General features: G+C 40.5%; 1 protein-coding gene across 28 annotated transcripts in view; it reads left to right on the forward strand.

The window, feature by feature from the left end:
- ANK2 (ankyrin 2) overlaps window positions 1–15,056 on the forward strand; it is a 274,403-nt gene that overhangs the window by 158,820 nt on the left and 100,527 nt on the right. For all 28 annotated transcript variants that reach the window (XM_041459280.1, XM_041459285.1, XM_041459291.1 and 25 more), the window contains 2 exons: window positions 3,541–3,639; window positions 4,144–4,242. In XM_041459280.1, the coding sequence (XP_041315214.1) occupies window positions 3,541–3,639; window positions 4,144–4,242 (198 nt within the window). The remainder of the gene's footprint in view (window positions 1–3,540; window positions 3,640–4,143; window positions 4,243–15,056) is intronic.

Consider the following 15,056-nt stretch of genomic DNA (forward strand, 5'->3'; position numbering starts at 1 on the left):
TTGAGTTTAATAAAGACTGTGGTACTTCTTTCTAGTTTCTGCCTCTGCTGGCAAAAGGAGTTAGCGCCACCACACATTGTTAGTCACAAAAGCTTTTTAATTTTCATTGTGTTTTGGAGTTATGCCTTGCTATTGGGCTGTTATCATAGAACTTTTCCCCCACTTCCTTCAAACACTTTCTTTTCCCCATTTCTACATTTTAACTTCTTTATCATCCTCACTAATTCTCACCAGCAGAAGATGAGTTGGGCTTTCTAGGACTGCCAGGTTATTGTCTATGCCTGTCAGTTAGAGCTGAGCTTAGAGGGAAGGGTGTAAAAGCCCACAGAGCACTGATTTGGCTGATTTAAAATGTCCTTTGAACTACAGGTTGATCTGATGCTCTGCCAAGATACAGCTCTTCCATGGTGTCAATTTACTTTGGCACAGTAGGGGTAGGTGGGAATGGGAGAAGCTGTTGGATCTGGGTGATATCCCAGAAGGAATAAATGGCACAGCAGGATTGGTTTGAACCAGGAAGGGATGAAAGAGCTTCCACTGCAGGAGGATCACTCCGTGAGGCAACTGAATACAAAGACAGTGGTAGCAGGGAAATTTTGGGGATGATTTCCAGACAACAGCAGTGTCAGTGTCTGTCTTATGGAGAATAAGTGACTTTGGACTGGCTTAAAATAGGCTGGTGGTTTTTAGGATGTCCAAGAAATCCCTGTGGTTTTCCAGTGCAGTGAAAATACCTAGGGTGGCACTGTAGGAAGTGCTGTGAGCAGTCAGTGGTGCATGCATGTTTGTAGCACTCCATGGGACAGAAAGCATTGACATTTCTGCCATGGTGGTAGAGGAGAAAGAGAATTGAGGGAATGAGGCACTGCAGGGAAACACTTGTAAAGAACCACCAGCTTGGAAGGCTTAGTATTAGGTTGTTTTATGGGAGTTAATATCACCAAGGAGTCTCCAAAAGAATGGCAGTTATGGCATATGCAGGCTTTGTCCTTATGTGGCACAGTTTTGCTTAGCAGACAACTAATTTCATCCTCCCCAACTCTTTGGTGGGCAGGGGAGAGAAAAAGGGACGTGTCAGAAACCTTTGTTGTTCTGAACTACAAAAATCCAGTTGACAGGAACGGAGGAGTTGCATTGATTAAATCTGAGATTCCATCATCAGAAGTAGCAGGGATCAGCCACGTGGGCTGGGAAATAATTGCAGCGTTGGTTCTGATTAGGGAGAAAGAGAACAAAAGTTGCTTTAAGGCTTTGGTTGTGCTGGCCCTCAGCATTTAAAGTGCAGGGCTTGCTACTGCTTACCCCAGCTTGCTTTATTTAGGGAATTATGGAATCTGAATGTCTATAGTCTTATTTTTAAGCTGGAGTTTGTTCCTGTAAGCTTTTTACTGGAAGTCAGCTATTCTTTTTGCTCATTTTAATGCATTAAAAATAATCCTGTGTTGTGAAGAAACTCAATGGATACAGCAATACCCACTTTCAGGTGCTTAATGTGACATCAACAGATATGTGGCTCAGAGGTAGGAATACAAGTATTTTCAGAGGTTAAGCACTAGGACAAGCCCTGCTCTCTCCGTATTTTGGTGCACAGTAAATTAAAACAGAGGCTTATCCTCATCCTTTTGTGCTCAGAGACGTTTACGGGTTGTGAATTTTGCAGTTTCTCTGCTGTTTGTTCCTGAAGAGCGAAGAAGGTTAATAAAATGTTGCAGCAATACATCAGCTGTGTACACTGTGAGGAGGACAAGCTGCCCTTCAGATTCCCATGGGAAGAGTTGATGACAGAATCTGTGAGATCAGATACAGAACAGGTCTTTGTTCTTAAATGGTGAGGAGAACATTGTGTGTTTCCACACAAAATACTAGCTCAAAGATCGCAGCCACTGTAGGTAGTAATTGTGGTTAGTTGATACTCAGCTGAGATTAAAAACCAAGAAAGATGAGAGTTTTCTGAAACAAACATGTTCAGCCTGCAAAATATTCCCTGACACGGGCAGTATTCCTCATCCTGTTGATTATGATCAACCTTACCACATAGTTTTGGCTAAGGATTTATCCTTGACCAGGACATGGCACTACTGCTACTACTGGCCTCTGCAGCTCCGTAGTAAGAGTGTTTCCTCTGGAATAAGGATGTTCTTGTTGCTGTAGCTTTTCCCACATAATGGGGTTTGAACTACATTTCTCTCTACCCGGTGGCAGGAGGGTGTTCCTCTGCTTTTGGCAGCCTGTGACCGTGACCTTCCTTTAGTTCCTTTGCTTTTCTCATAGTTCCACTTCAGAATCTGACCACCAAATCTGCCTGTGCTGCTTACATGGATGTGGAATCCAATGGAGTTAGTGCTGAAATGCGTTTGCATTGCTGTGTCTGAAGCCATTGGACCCACTCCCATCAAATACCTCCTGTGAAGTGCTAAGTGCTTTAAAATCCCTCTGGAAATTACAGGCTCTCTGTGAATGGACAAATAAAAGCCAGAATGCTGCCTGTTTATTTCACAACTGAAATGACTTTGAACTGCTCGGAGGCAAGCAAAGTGATAAAAATTCCACAGTGCTGAATTTGCTGCTGGTTACTCAAACACCTGAGTATTGCTCCTGATGCCTGCAATATGGAAACCAGGAGAATGCTGGAGGGAATGGCAGTGTTTGTTGCTGTCACCTGCCTGATGTAGCATGAAAAATACCTTAGGATTGTGAAGAACAGGTTGGCAATTCAGCTACAATAGACTGTAATTTAATTTTTTTTCCTTGGGTGGAAGAGACATACTAGGAAGGAGGAGATCAAATTTCCATGGCAGGAATTTATATGAGATAAAGTATCCTGTTTCATGTGGAGAGGATTTAGATGCTGACTTTCTTAGGTTATCTTTTCAATAATCCTCGCTTTTATTTAATTAATTTTCTTTTCCTTTTTGACTGAGATTGCAAAACCTGAAAGTTTAGTGAAGACTTGCTCATCAGACACCAGTGCAAGTGCCAGATCAAGGATCAGTTTGCAAGTCAAAGTGATCAACAGCCATTTTGGCCTATTTGTGCTTTTGGGTTTCAGTTATCCCTGAGGAGAGAGCAGCATTCAGGGTGGCTGTGTTAGCATGGAATAACCCTGATTGAGCAGACACATCCTGTGTAAATTTAGCTAAGTCCTGTGATTTCTCAGTATTGATAAAACCTCAGCAGGGCTGGATAAGGTTACAGCCAAGTGAGGCAGAAAAACACTCAAGTTTTGAAATACTGTGCTCCACGGAGATGCCCAAGGTAGTGGTCTGTGGTAATGAGAACTTATTAGAAAACAAGGAATCTTTTCTGGATACTACAAAATAGAGTTTGATTTGATGTATTTGTTACTATGAGAATAATGCTATTGGAGAAGTTTGTCCCACAGAGCCTCAGCTTAAATAGCCGTGTCCAAAGTATCTGACTTATGCAGACAGTCAGCTAAGAGATGTAATAGCATTCCAGCTCCTAATCTTCTCCTTATCCCAGGGTGAGGTAGGAATGTGTATCTGATATTTGTAATGGATCTGGCCCTTGTGCTTACAGAATGGGCTCAATGCTCTGCACCTGGCAGCCAAAGAAGGCCACGTGGGACTGGTACAGGAATTGCTGGAAAGAGGCTCGGCTGTGGATTCTGCCACTAAGGTAATTGATGCGTGTCTCTAAGTTTATCCAATACATGTGAGAAATATAGACCAAATCCCAAAAAGTACAAAATAAGGGAGTAATGGAAATACCGTACGTATTAAATATTTATACTGTTATTTCTGTTATGGCCTGGGAGTTGCCTTTGCTGAAGCTCATTGGTAGTAAATGAAAAGGAAGATATCATTTCTAGTGTAATACAAGGGAAGCGTTAGAAGTTTTTAGCAATGCCAGATTTCCCTTATTTCCTCATTTTAAGGAGAGTAAGTATAGCTTAAGCAGTTGATTTTTTCAAATCTGTGAAAATCAGTAATTGACTTTATAATATCCAGAGTCTCTTTAGCCATGGGCACAATTGAAAAAACACCTGTGGGATAAGTTGTTTTCCCTTTAGCCTTTCCACAGCCAGGCACGTGCACATAAATGCTATAAAAAAACCTGCTGATTGAAATGATTCCTGAAAAAGGGTAATAATAACTTTCATTTTCCCCCTCCCTCTAACAGAAAGGGAATACAGCCCTGCACATTGCATCCTTAGCAGGACAAGCTGAAGTTGTCAAAGTTCTGGTGAAGGAGGGAGCCAATATCAATGCACAATCTCAGGTATGCTGCTCTTTTCCCTTCTCACTTCTAAAAGTCATTTGGTGAGCTCTTGTAAGGTCTGAGATATTAAACACTGCTTCTAAACATCCAAGCCTGACAAATCAAGCAAATTGAGGCATTCTCTCATAAGCAGAATAAAAGCAAGTACTGAATTGAAGTCATTATATGCTCATTGTGTGATACAGGAACTCCTGTTGTTGGTGATAGAAAAATTACTGAAACAGTTTAGGGAAAAGATTCCAAAATGTATAAATATTGTATTTGAGTGGAATTTCATGAGCAGTGATAAAGAAGATGATTTCTCAAGGGCTTGATTTGTACAATTGCTTTTTATGGTTACTTTTGGCTAAAAGTTGGCAGATAACTTACTCCAGGCTTCCAAACTCCTCCTTCCTTATGTGATCAGAAAGAATTTCAATCAAAAGTTTGTGATATACATTTAAAATGGGGAAAATCACCTTGTCCTGGCAGGAAAACCAACTGTAAAAACTGCCCTCTTATTTCCACTGACATGTAACTTGTCTGGTCTTCCAAAACACACCAGAGGACAGGGTGGTGTCCTTTACCTGTGATTTCCTTTGATTAGGATTAAAAGCCATTTATCAAATAAATAATTTGATCAATGTTCGTAAATGCTGCCTTAATTATAGCAACTGTCTGTAGCTATGAGGGGCTGAACAGGTGGTATAGATGATAAAGAAACTGCACCTTTCTGAAGCACTTGGCTGGTGATAGCCTCAAAAAACAAAAAAAAAAAACCAAAAAAAACAAACATTTCCCAGCACTAGATTCACACCTTGCTTCCCCAGACCTGGGAAACTGGGACCTGGAGGGTTTCCTCTTGTTGGGTGTTACAAATTCACCATGGACAGGGTAAGGTAAGTAGAGAGCAGGAGATGAATAAACTGCTTTACAGAATGAGTGTTTGTCTATTCCTTTAGCACATTTTAAGACAAGAAAAAGAAACTGTAAAAAACTTTTAAGTAGCCTGACTCCAAGATTCTAAAAATATTTTCTTTATTATGCTTTTTGCCCCAAATGATGTAACAGCTCTCTCAGGACTCAGTTGATGGTCAGTTGCTCCCCATGCTCTCTTCCCATTAAAGATGAGAAATGTAGTTCCTTTGTTCAAAAATTTAGCAAACTCCTCTCATAATGAACAAACTGGATGATTTCTTTATATATTTATCAGCCTTTTCATGTGTATTAGAAGATAAAGTCTTTAATGTTTTGAGCATGGTAAGAGAAATAATTGTTAAAAATAATACTTTTATGCAGCACTACTCCTCAGAAAGTCTTCCCAAAAAGCTTTTCCTTATGCAGAAAAAATAAATGAGGTTTTCTAAATTAAAAAAAAGAAAAAATCCAGTTTTTTTAGAACTGTGTTTGTGGGTATTACTTTATACAGTATTCTAGTTTTGAAGACATTTATTGTTAGCACTGGATGGTTTGTGTAATGTACACAGAGCTGTTAACAGGCATTTGCTACTTGACTTAATTGAGTTAATCTGATGGAGGACATTTTCCCTGCTAGTGCTCACTGGCTTCCTCCAGGCAGGATGGATTGGAACTGCTGGGTTACAGATGTCCTGCCTTTGTTCCTTGTTGTCTTAATTAAACAAGTCCTGTCCACTTGACTGGGAGTGGGAATCCTTAATGTGGTGTCATCCATCTTTGGGGCCTTTGGGTTGTGTCTTTCTGGACTGCTGTGCTTTTCCAGAAGAGATGGATAACATGGGTAATAGCTGCTTCAGGCAGATGTTCAGAGGTTCTTGCTGCCACTGCCCAAGGAGACATTCCAGTGGAAAGTGTCCCTTAATTATAAAGTAACTTTTTAATGCTCCATGAATGGAATGAAGATGATGAATGCTGCCTTTCTGCTCAAGGTTGCGTTGACATGTCAAGAATCGTGTCATAGGAAATGAATGTTACAGAGAAAAAACCAGAAACTCTGAAATTAGTAAAGAACAGACATGTGGTTTATGATAACAGATGAAGCAAGGTTCAAACATACCTACCTACAGCTGGTCAAAAAAGAAAAATATCAAGTTAGATAGGAAAAAAGGAAAAAGAATGACTGAACAGGATGTGCTTGAGTTCTCAAAAACTCAGGTTTTGTTGTCTAGAAAGATGTCACTGATGAAAAAAAAGGTGAAGAAAAATATATCGGGAAAGAGCTCAGTGAAGAAAGTGAGATATGAACAAAAATACACATTATAGGTAAAATGGAACACAAAAGTGAGAAATTACAACTGAAATGCTCAACTTCTAATTTTTATATTTTCCCTCAATTCCATTTTTAAAAAGAGGTGTCTTCTTGTCACCATTAAACCTTTTAGCTGCAGTTGTTGCTATTGAGGGTATATTGCATGTTCTCCTTGGTATCTCTGTTATTTCACGCTTTATTTTTTTTAGGCCTCTGTGAAATGCCCTTTGCTGGTAGTGATGTAGTGCCAGCAGAGTTACTCTGGTTGCAGCATCACTTCCTCTTTAAAGAATTCAGGATCTGTCAAAGTCAATTTCCCATAGTGACAAAATTTCTTCTTTGATGGTGAACTGGTAGATAAAGGAGTAGTTGCAACTAGTGCTTGTTCAGTTTGTTCTTTTTCCTTTCGTTTTCTCGATTAAATGGCACAAAAACACTGGCCTTCATCAAAACTTACAAGCAATGACATCTGAAACACTGCACTCATTTTCCAGTTCCTTGCAACAGCAAAATAACAGAATTATCTCAGGAAATGCTATTAAACCCACTGAAACCACTGGGTTTACAAACCTCATCTGTGCTATCTGAGGCTGTTAAGCATTCTGGGCTCTAATTTTATAGATTTTGAAGTTCTATTAGATTACTTTGCTTTGCCCTTCAGTTTTATGTTTGCCTTCAGAGATGTTATTTTGTTCATCTTCCTCTTTTAAAAACTCTTCCTTTTGAGCTAACATGTCATCACTGCTATTTTTAGAGAAGTAATTTCTATTTTGGTACAAAGCCTAATTGCACAGTGATTACTAATTGAGTGACTCCACTTGCAGTTGTGTGCGTGCCATTTGAGAGCTCACATCTTCCTGGAGCGTGTTTCAGGCAAAGGCTGGCACGAGGGCACGCCCAGAATGGCCAAAGATCTACAAGATGCTGCTGTTTGCTGACGTTCCTCCACCTAGAACTGGACAAGAGTGGAATTTTTGGGCTCAGTTAGAAGTGCCTTTTGCTACAAATATTAAATAGTAAATATATTTATATAATTATTATCTATAAGCCCTTTGCTTGATTGGCTCCAGGTATAGTTCAGTGGACAGATCTATACAGGTATCATCAGGTGAAAACTTGATTTTTGCGATTTCTCTCATTGATTTGAACATTATTTTGGTCCTGTGTAGATCTGACTAGGCTGCACTTGTTGATAATAGAGGAATGGTATGAAGGAGAGCACACAGTAGGTAACAGATCCACCCGAATATTCCAGGCTGTTCCTTTGAGCTTTGTGCTGCTTTGCAGAGCAGATCAGGGTCTATCCCATGGATTGATGATCGATGCCATACATGCTGAACTATGTATTCACTTAGGTGGGTGATCCTCTAGGCACTTAGGAATTTCAGTGGGAAATTCAGGCATAGTCTTGAGGGAGCAATGGAATGTTCCATCGGGCAGACCCATGGAAGTGGAATTGGCCACTCACTTCTGTCACATCCATCCCTACCCATGCCCCCATCACACACCTTCACTGAGCCCAGTGTTACCCTTCTTCCACAGCTGCACCATTTCTTCACCCCAAACCTAGTCTTAGTTGTTGCTTGTGCATTCAAAAAGTAACTATTTTTTGTGATCTTCCTCTCAATGAGGTCTACATTTTTGACATATTAGGAATTCTTACATGAGTTCTTGAATTTTTTCCAGGTGGAAGAAATATCACCAGATTTAGTGAGTCCAACCCTTTCCCTTGACAAATTACTCTTTGCTCCTGTTGCTTTCTCTTTAAGTCATCCTGGACCATCTGACTCATGTACAGGCATGGGAGATGTCTAAACACTGGAAATCATCCTTCCAAATGTGCTGATAGCCTGACTGCAGCAATCCTCGTAACTGAGTGTACCTGTAGACTGTCCCTGCAGCAGCGATGCTGAGCTGTCCTGACTATGCCTTCCTTAGGGAATGGTCCATCCTGACATTCTTCTGTTCCAGACAAGGTCAAGAAAAGCCTCCTGTAGAGACTTGCACCTCCCAGGATGAGGCGCTTTGGCAAATGCCGAGTGATTGAGGTACAAAGCTGAAAAGTAGAAGGCAAAATGAGGAAATGCAATCTGCTCCTGTTTGGGAACTGTATGGGAACTGTCACACCCTGTGGCTGCCTAAGAAAGAAGTGATTCCTTTCAATGTTAAAATTCCTGCCCCTGAGTTTGTAAGGGAATGTGTTCCCCATTAGTGCAGGTTATGTTTTGACCGCTGCTTTGCATAGGGGCCCTCACGACAGGAGGAGGAGCTACCTTTTAATCATCAGATTATTTAAAGTGACCCAGATACAGAGAGCAAGGATTAGATAAATCAGTCCTCTCCCAAGCTGATTTTGTTATTTAAAAGCCCTCTGGTTTCCTTTCCTCGACATCCTGCTCTAAGCGCATTGGCCACACATTAGCCAAGAAATATTGTTGCTTGTTTGCCCCTGCCATGGCCACCACTTCCTAGGTCAGTATGCATGAGAGGCTGTAGTGACTGCTCGACCTCCTATCCAGACTTCTTATCAGATGGAAGCAATCCTTAGAGCAGCACATTGCCAGCCCCGATGCGTGCTCCCAAAAGGAGCTATAAGAGCTCTGTGAGCATCCATGTTCCGTGTTGCTACAAAAGCAAAGGGAGGATTTAGGTGATTCTCAGAGAAGGAATCAGCTTGTCTCTGTCAGGATGCCCTAGGATTTGCTTTACCAGGGATTGCTCCCCCCACGGGTTGTAAGGATAATCTAACCTTTGGGATGGAGCACATTTTGCAGAGCATTTGCTACTCCATTATGACAAAAGGTTTTAATTCCACCAAGTGAGCTTTCTGCTTTTATATCAATATATTTAGAGAGGCAGATTTTTAGCTGCTGTGTATCAAGAGGAGTCTTTTAGCCACAGCTGGTCATGGCAAATGTAATAATGGGGCAGGCCTGTTAGTTTGTCACTGGAGGGGGGACAAAGGGAAGAAATGCCTTCTGGAGGATTATATGGATTTTGAGAGATGTAAACAAAAGTAATACATTAAGAAGAATGAAAAAACCCAATTATTTCGTCAAAGACTGAAAACAATCTGGAAATATTTACAGTGTTTGTTTTAGTGAATTCTTTGAATTTATTTATGAAAGGATAAATAGTCCAGATGGAAATATTCTGATTGAAACAAGAAGTGGGGTTTTTTTCAGTCAATAATAGTTTTTCTGAGAACATACTATCTTTAGGGGGCTGCAGGAACTCAACATGCCAATCAGAAGGATAAGGGCTCAGCAGACCAACACACCATATTTCTCCCCAGCTGGGGTGAAGCAGTGGTGACTGTGAGAACCAGGCAGTGCAAATGCTGGCCATGCATATTTATGAGTGTGGGGATGACTGAGCCACATATATAGAAATAGAAACCTCTTATTTTTGGTTTTAGTGCAATATTGTCCTCCTTCCAGCCCCCAGCCACACAACATAAATGGATGCTTTCAGGATTGCTTTTCCCTTACCCTGTTACAGAAGGCAAACCCCAAATGCAGTTTTGAATGAGGGCCCAGATTAAAATCTGAGACTATTCCCTGACTAAGCCTTTGGGCCTTCACCTATGCCCAACATCAGGGTGCTGTTTTCTCTTGCATGACCAGTCTGTTCTCATCCCATTATTCTCCATCAGCTCCATTTCTATTACAGGCTCCCTTGGTCTAAAAATGCTATTTCCAGAGCATAGAACATCTGGATTTCTGACTGGCTGTGTTTCAGGCCCTGTTATTACTTTGCTGTTCTTGAGGAAAAAACTGTGATATTTGAAGCTACTGAAATAGAATATCTGTGCTCTTTGCATTCAGCATCTGGGCTCAGAAGTGACTCTAACTCACACTTCCCAAGAGAGGGGCCTTGCAGTGGGGAGGCAGCAGGTGTCATATACGTAGTGCTGCTCTTGGAGTCCTGGGTGATTCCTCATGAATGAACTTGCCAAGTTTATCCCAGCCCAGGCAGCATCATTTATCCATAGGCTTTGTCATTATTGCCATGGTGTAAGTATAGAGTGGCAAACACTATTTATATTACTAAGGAATTAGTGGGACAGCTGAAGGGGTGGTACTATTTTCAGTGTAGACTTCTGTGTCACTACATTTAAAAAAAATAATTTATTACAAGTTACTTTATAATCTGTTTTCTCAAACGAGTAAATACTCTTTTAATTTTTTTGTTGGGTTTTTTTTTTGTTTTGTTTTCTGTTTGAACCAGTTTAGGGACAAGCCTCCCCAAATACAGTAATTCTTGTCGTGCTCCTGACTACTTTTCTCATCTTGAATCTCTGGGACTCTGTGAGCCTCAGCATCTGCCATGTGTGATGGATGCAAAAATTGTCACCTAAACGATTGGCTGACACTTGCTGGGGGATTTTAGGTCAGAATAGAGCAGCTTGCTTTCCCCCTAGGGATGTGCCACTCTACGTCCAGCATCTCTGTGTGCACAGATACTTACATCTAATCTCTGTGTCACCCTTATGAGCACTTGCCAGCTTTATTATGAAAGGAAATGATAGCTCAGGCAAATGAATGTATAATGTACTGCTCACTTGGAAGTAAGGAGGAGAATTTCTGCTCTGAAAGCATGTGGTGCTTTCATTAGAAATCCACAGCATTTCATTTGGTTGTGGATGTATCTAATAGGTGTTTTCACTGAATCCCTTTCACAATGTGGATATAGCAGCTCTTAATTTGAATATTCCAAATCTTTCTTCAGAGTAGCCCACTTCCTGTTGACTCTATGGCCAAGTGATATTCCTTAGGCACCTTAAAATTAAATTAGATTAATTTCCCTTTATCTTAGACTCTAATCTTCACAAATTTCACAGTTGCTGTTAGATTGAATGTAAATATAGATGTCATAGTTCAATTATTTGAGATTTTTTTTAATGAAAACGAGTTTCTTTTTCATTAAAAAACATTATCTCTTTTATGGAAAATATATTTTAATGGAAAAGAAATAGGAAGGTGAATAATTTTTGAAGTTACTGCTATGTTAAAATCCTGGATTTTGATGTAAGCTAAGAGCAACAAAAAAAGAGACTTCAAAAAATTAACATAGGTACCTTAATCTATCCTTAATTCACCTTTTTATACAGAGAATCTCTCCTGCTCAGATATAATCCTCTTATGAAGGGTTTATTTATAGATTGGCTGAAAATAAAGCTCTGAGCATAACGCACCGAGCAAAGTTCCCAGAATTGTGATATTGATGGTTCTATCAAAATGTGTACTTCAAATTTAGCTTGCAGATTGCATTTATTTGTCACCCTCATATTTCATTGATTACAATTAGTTTATTGCTTGGGTTGTTGGAGGATTTGTCACTGAGTCACAGAAGGGCTGATGATGGAAGACACCTCTGGGGCTCATCTTGTCCCCTCCTCTGCTTGAACAAGGCCACCCACAGCTGGCTGCCCAGGAACATGGCCTGGTTTTTGAGTATTTCCAAGGATGGAGATTCCAAAGCCTCTCTGGGCAAACTGTGCCAGTGCTTGGTCCCCCTCTTAGTAAAAAAGTGATGCACAGTTTGTGCCCACTGCTTCTGTTCTTTTCCTTCCCTGCATAACGTTCTCCCCTTTGAGACAGAAAAACCTGCTGGAGGTACTTCCTCTCCTGTAGAGATTCCTGGCAGCTGGGATGAGGGAAGCAGTTTAGACTGGTTTAGACTGGTACTGGTGGAAAATGGGAAAACAGGGAGATTAATTGTCTGTTGGTGAACAAAGATTTAGATCAGGATCTTTCTGTTCTTGTTGAACTTGACCAATATTCTCAAGAACAGAAAAAACCCTCAAATAGGTTTTGAACTTGAAGGTCCCCAAATGATCGTGATCCTAGTGCATAAAACAATATTTTAGCACAGGACGCCTGCAGGTAGAACTGTTAAGGTGAGGCATAGATGTCACTGGTTTAGACTGGTACTGGTGGAAAATGGGAAAACAGGGAGATTAATTGTCTGTTGGTGAACAAAGATTTAGATCAGGATCTTTCTGTTCTTGTTGAACTTGACCAATATTCTTAAGAACAGAAAAAACCCTCAAATAGGTCTTGAACTTGAAGGTCCCAAAATGTTCATAATCCTAATGCATAAAACAATATTTTAGCACAGGACCATGACACACAGATTTTCTCATGTGTGTGAGCTGTTTGATGAATAATCTAAGCTTGTCTCATCCTTCATGTTAATATCTGTTTTTATGGGGTAAAACTAAGTAGATACGAGCATTTGTGTGTGAACCATTGCATGAGGTGCTGGTTTTCTTCTCTTTCCTGGTAATCTCTGTCATCCAATACAGTCTTAAACAGTTCCTCGAGGCCCATAAAATAATCTGGGTTTATGGTAACTAGTTAGTCAAAGGATATGTTGCTAACACTTATGTATCCTCTTCAAATAGGCAAAATGAAGAGATTATATACCTCTGTTTTTTCTATATCAGTAAGAAAAAAAGATATATGTTCATATATGACTGTAAAGTATATGGATACAATGGCTGTATGGACACTGAAGTCCCCAGCTAACAGTTCAGTACTGCCTGCAAAGAAGAACCTTAGTTCCTTGAAAGCCTGCCATGAAATAAACCTCCATCAAGCTATAGAACTGTATGATTTTCTCAATACCCTAATAATCCCTCTGCTTCTTCAGCCTGTGTTCTTCATTAGGGCTCGGGGACAATTTAATGATACAAATTCTGACTCATATATAGACTTGCCAATTTACATTAATAGCTTGAAAAATCATTTGAGAGCTACTCATTTTCTCCAATTAGCCAGTAAATCAGTGAATGTAGTAGAAAGTATGAAATATAATCTGTTTAGTGATAATTTCTCATTCTGACTTTATGTTATGGCAGTAAACATCTTGCAGTACACATTTGTGGGGGTAATGAGATTGGAGTATTCTGTCTTCACCATGAATACTCTGATGAAACCATTGTTTGGAAATGAATGTTATATATCATTACACAATTAATTTTGATTTTTCAGATGATGCACCAAATCTAAACATACAGACAGAACATGATTGCACAGCTGGGCTTTACAGGAAAGAAAAATGTAGTTCAGTTCTGCTTTTCCAGGTCGCAGTCAGTATTCTTCCTTTAATTCTGGATGGTATGGGATCATAAACTGGAGGGAAATTTATTGAAATAAACAGTGCTCACCACTGGCCCAATAAACTTGATGAGTCCCATTCCACATGCTAAGGGGAGAGGTCAGTCTCCTTCTCAGTACAGCCATGGAGAATCATTTCCTATGGGTACAGCAGGAGACACTTGGGGATAGTGAAACAAAAGTCAAGGGAAAATGTTCTCTTTAGTTTGGGGAGCTATGGTGTTTTGAGCTTTGACATATCTCTAGAAGCAGAATAGAGAGCTGAAGTATTGGTGTACAGCTCTTAGCAAATAAAAGATGAAAGGAAACTGGGAAGGGGATCTCAGATTGACAAAAGGAAAGGAAATGAAGGCGAGGATCTGATTTGTGTGGGCATTTCCATTCAGGAAGTGCAGGACTGGCTGGGAGAGAGAAACACACTGTGGAGGAGACAGACAGATCAGAGAAACCATGTGGGGTGGGAGGAAGATGGAACACCTGGGGTCCAGTGGCCAGGGGAGAAGGAAGAGCTCCAGCAGGGCTAGCACATAATCCCAGTGGGCACAGCTCTGCCAAGGAGAGCAGGCATACTGGGAATCCTAAAATAGGAGTTTCCTGGCCAAGGGCCAGGACTGTTGCAGTTGGGGACACTGCAATTAGAAGCTCTGAAACGAGAGCTTCACTGAAAGCACACTGAGAAAGCAGGCTTGTCCCTGCCAGCAGACAAAGTCAGGCTTGACCTTGCCAGGGGGAGAAATTCAGAGGAATGTTTTCCAGCATGTCTGGTAAAGGCAGTTTGCACATAGCCCTTAGCATATTGTAGTTCCCAAAATGAGCCAGATTTCAACAAAATATATACAGTCATTTCAGACTATAAATAAAGCCTGAAGGAAAACAAAGATACTATGGCTTTCTGTGCAAGAATTTTCTTTCTCCTAATTTCTGTAGTTTTGGGTGTGATTATAGCACAGGTATGATAGAATGGGCACACTCTTCTGGATCTCTGTGTAGGAAAACATTAAGTATTTCATGGTATTAAAAGGTCATGAAGTCATGTACACGTTGTTTATAGTCTCCTAATCCAGGATTTATTGTCCTAGTTCTGTTCCAGAACCAGGGACTCGAGTTGATTAAAAAAATTAGATTCTTCAAAGCTTTTAAGCAAATTGATTTACTATGGCTTGAAAATAGTCATGTTCACCCAATTCAGTCAGTGTGATCCTTGTAATATTCCAAGCTAGAAGGATTTTGCAAATGACATGTATTACATTTGAAAGATTAGACTTTACCATGAAAATGCTGATGAGGCGAGTGGAAAATTACTACGAGTTATCCCTCGTAGTTTGCCACGTTGGTTCTTTCCGGAGTGGGAAGGAGAGCTGCAACAGTGAGCCAGCTGGGTTACCTGCAGGCTCCTCTGTGCTCTTCCCTACAACTGCAGTGGAAAAGAACCCAATCTGTTCCTAATTCCCTCTGCCAGCTCTTGCCTCTGCTTGGCAATCCCC

Source organism: Pyrgilauda ruficollis, unplaced genomic scaffold, assembly GCF_017590135.1.
Source record: "Pyrgilauda ruficollis isolate IOZ18807 unplaced genomic scaffold, ASM1759013v1 scaffold134, whole genome shotgun sequence".
NCBI classification, from domain to species: Eukaryota; Metazoa; Chordata; class Aves; order Passeriformes; family Passeridae; genus Pyrgilauda; species Pyrgilauda ruficollis.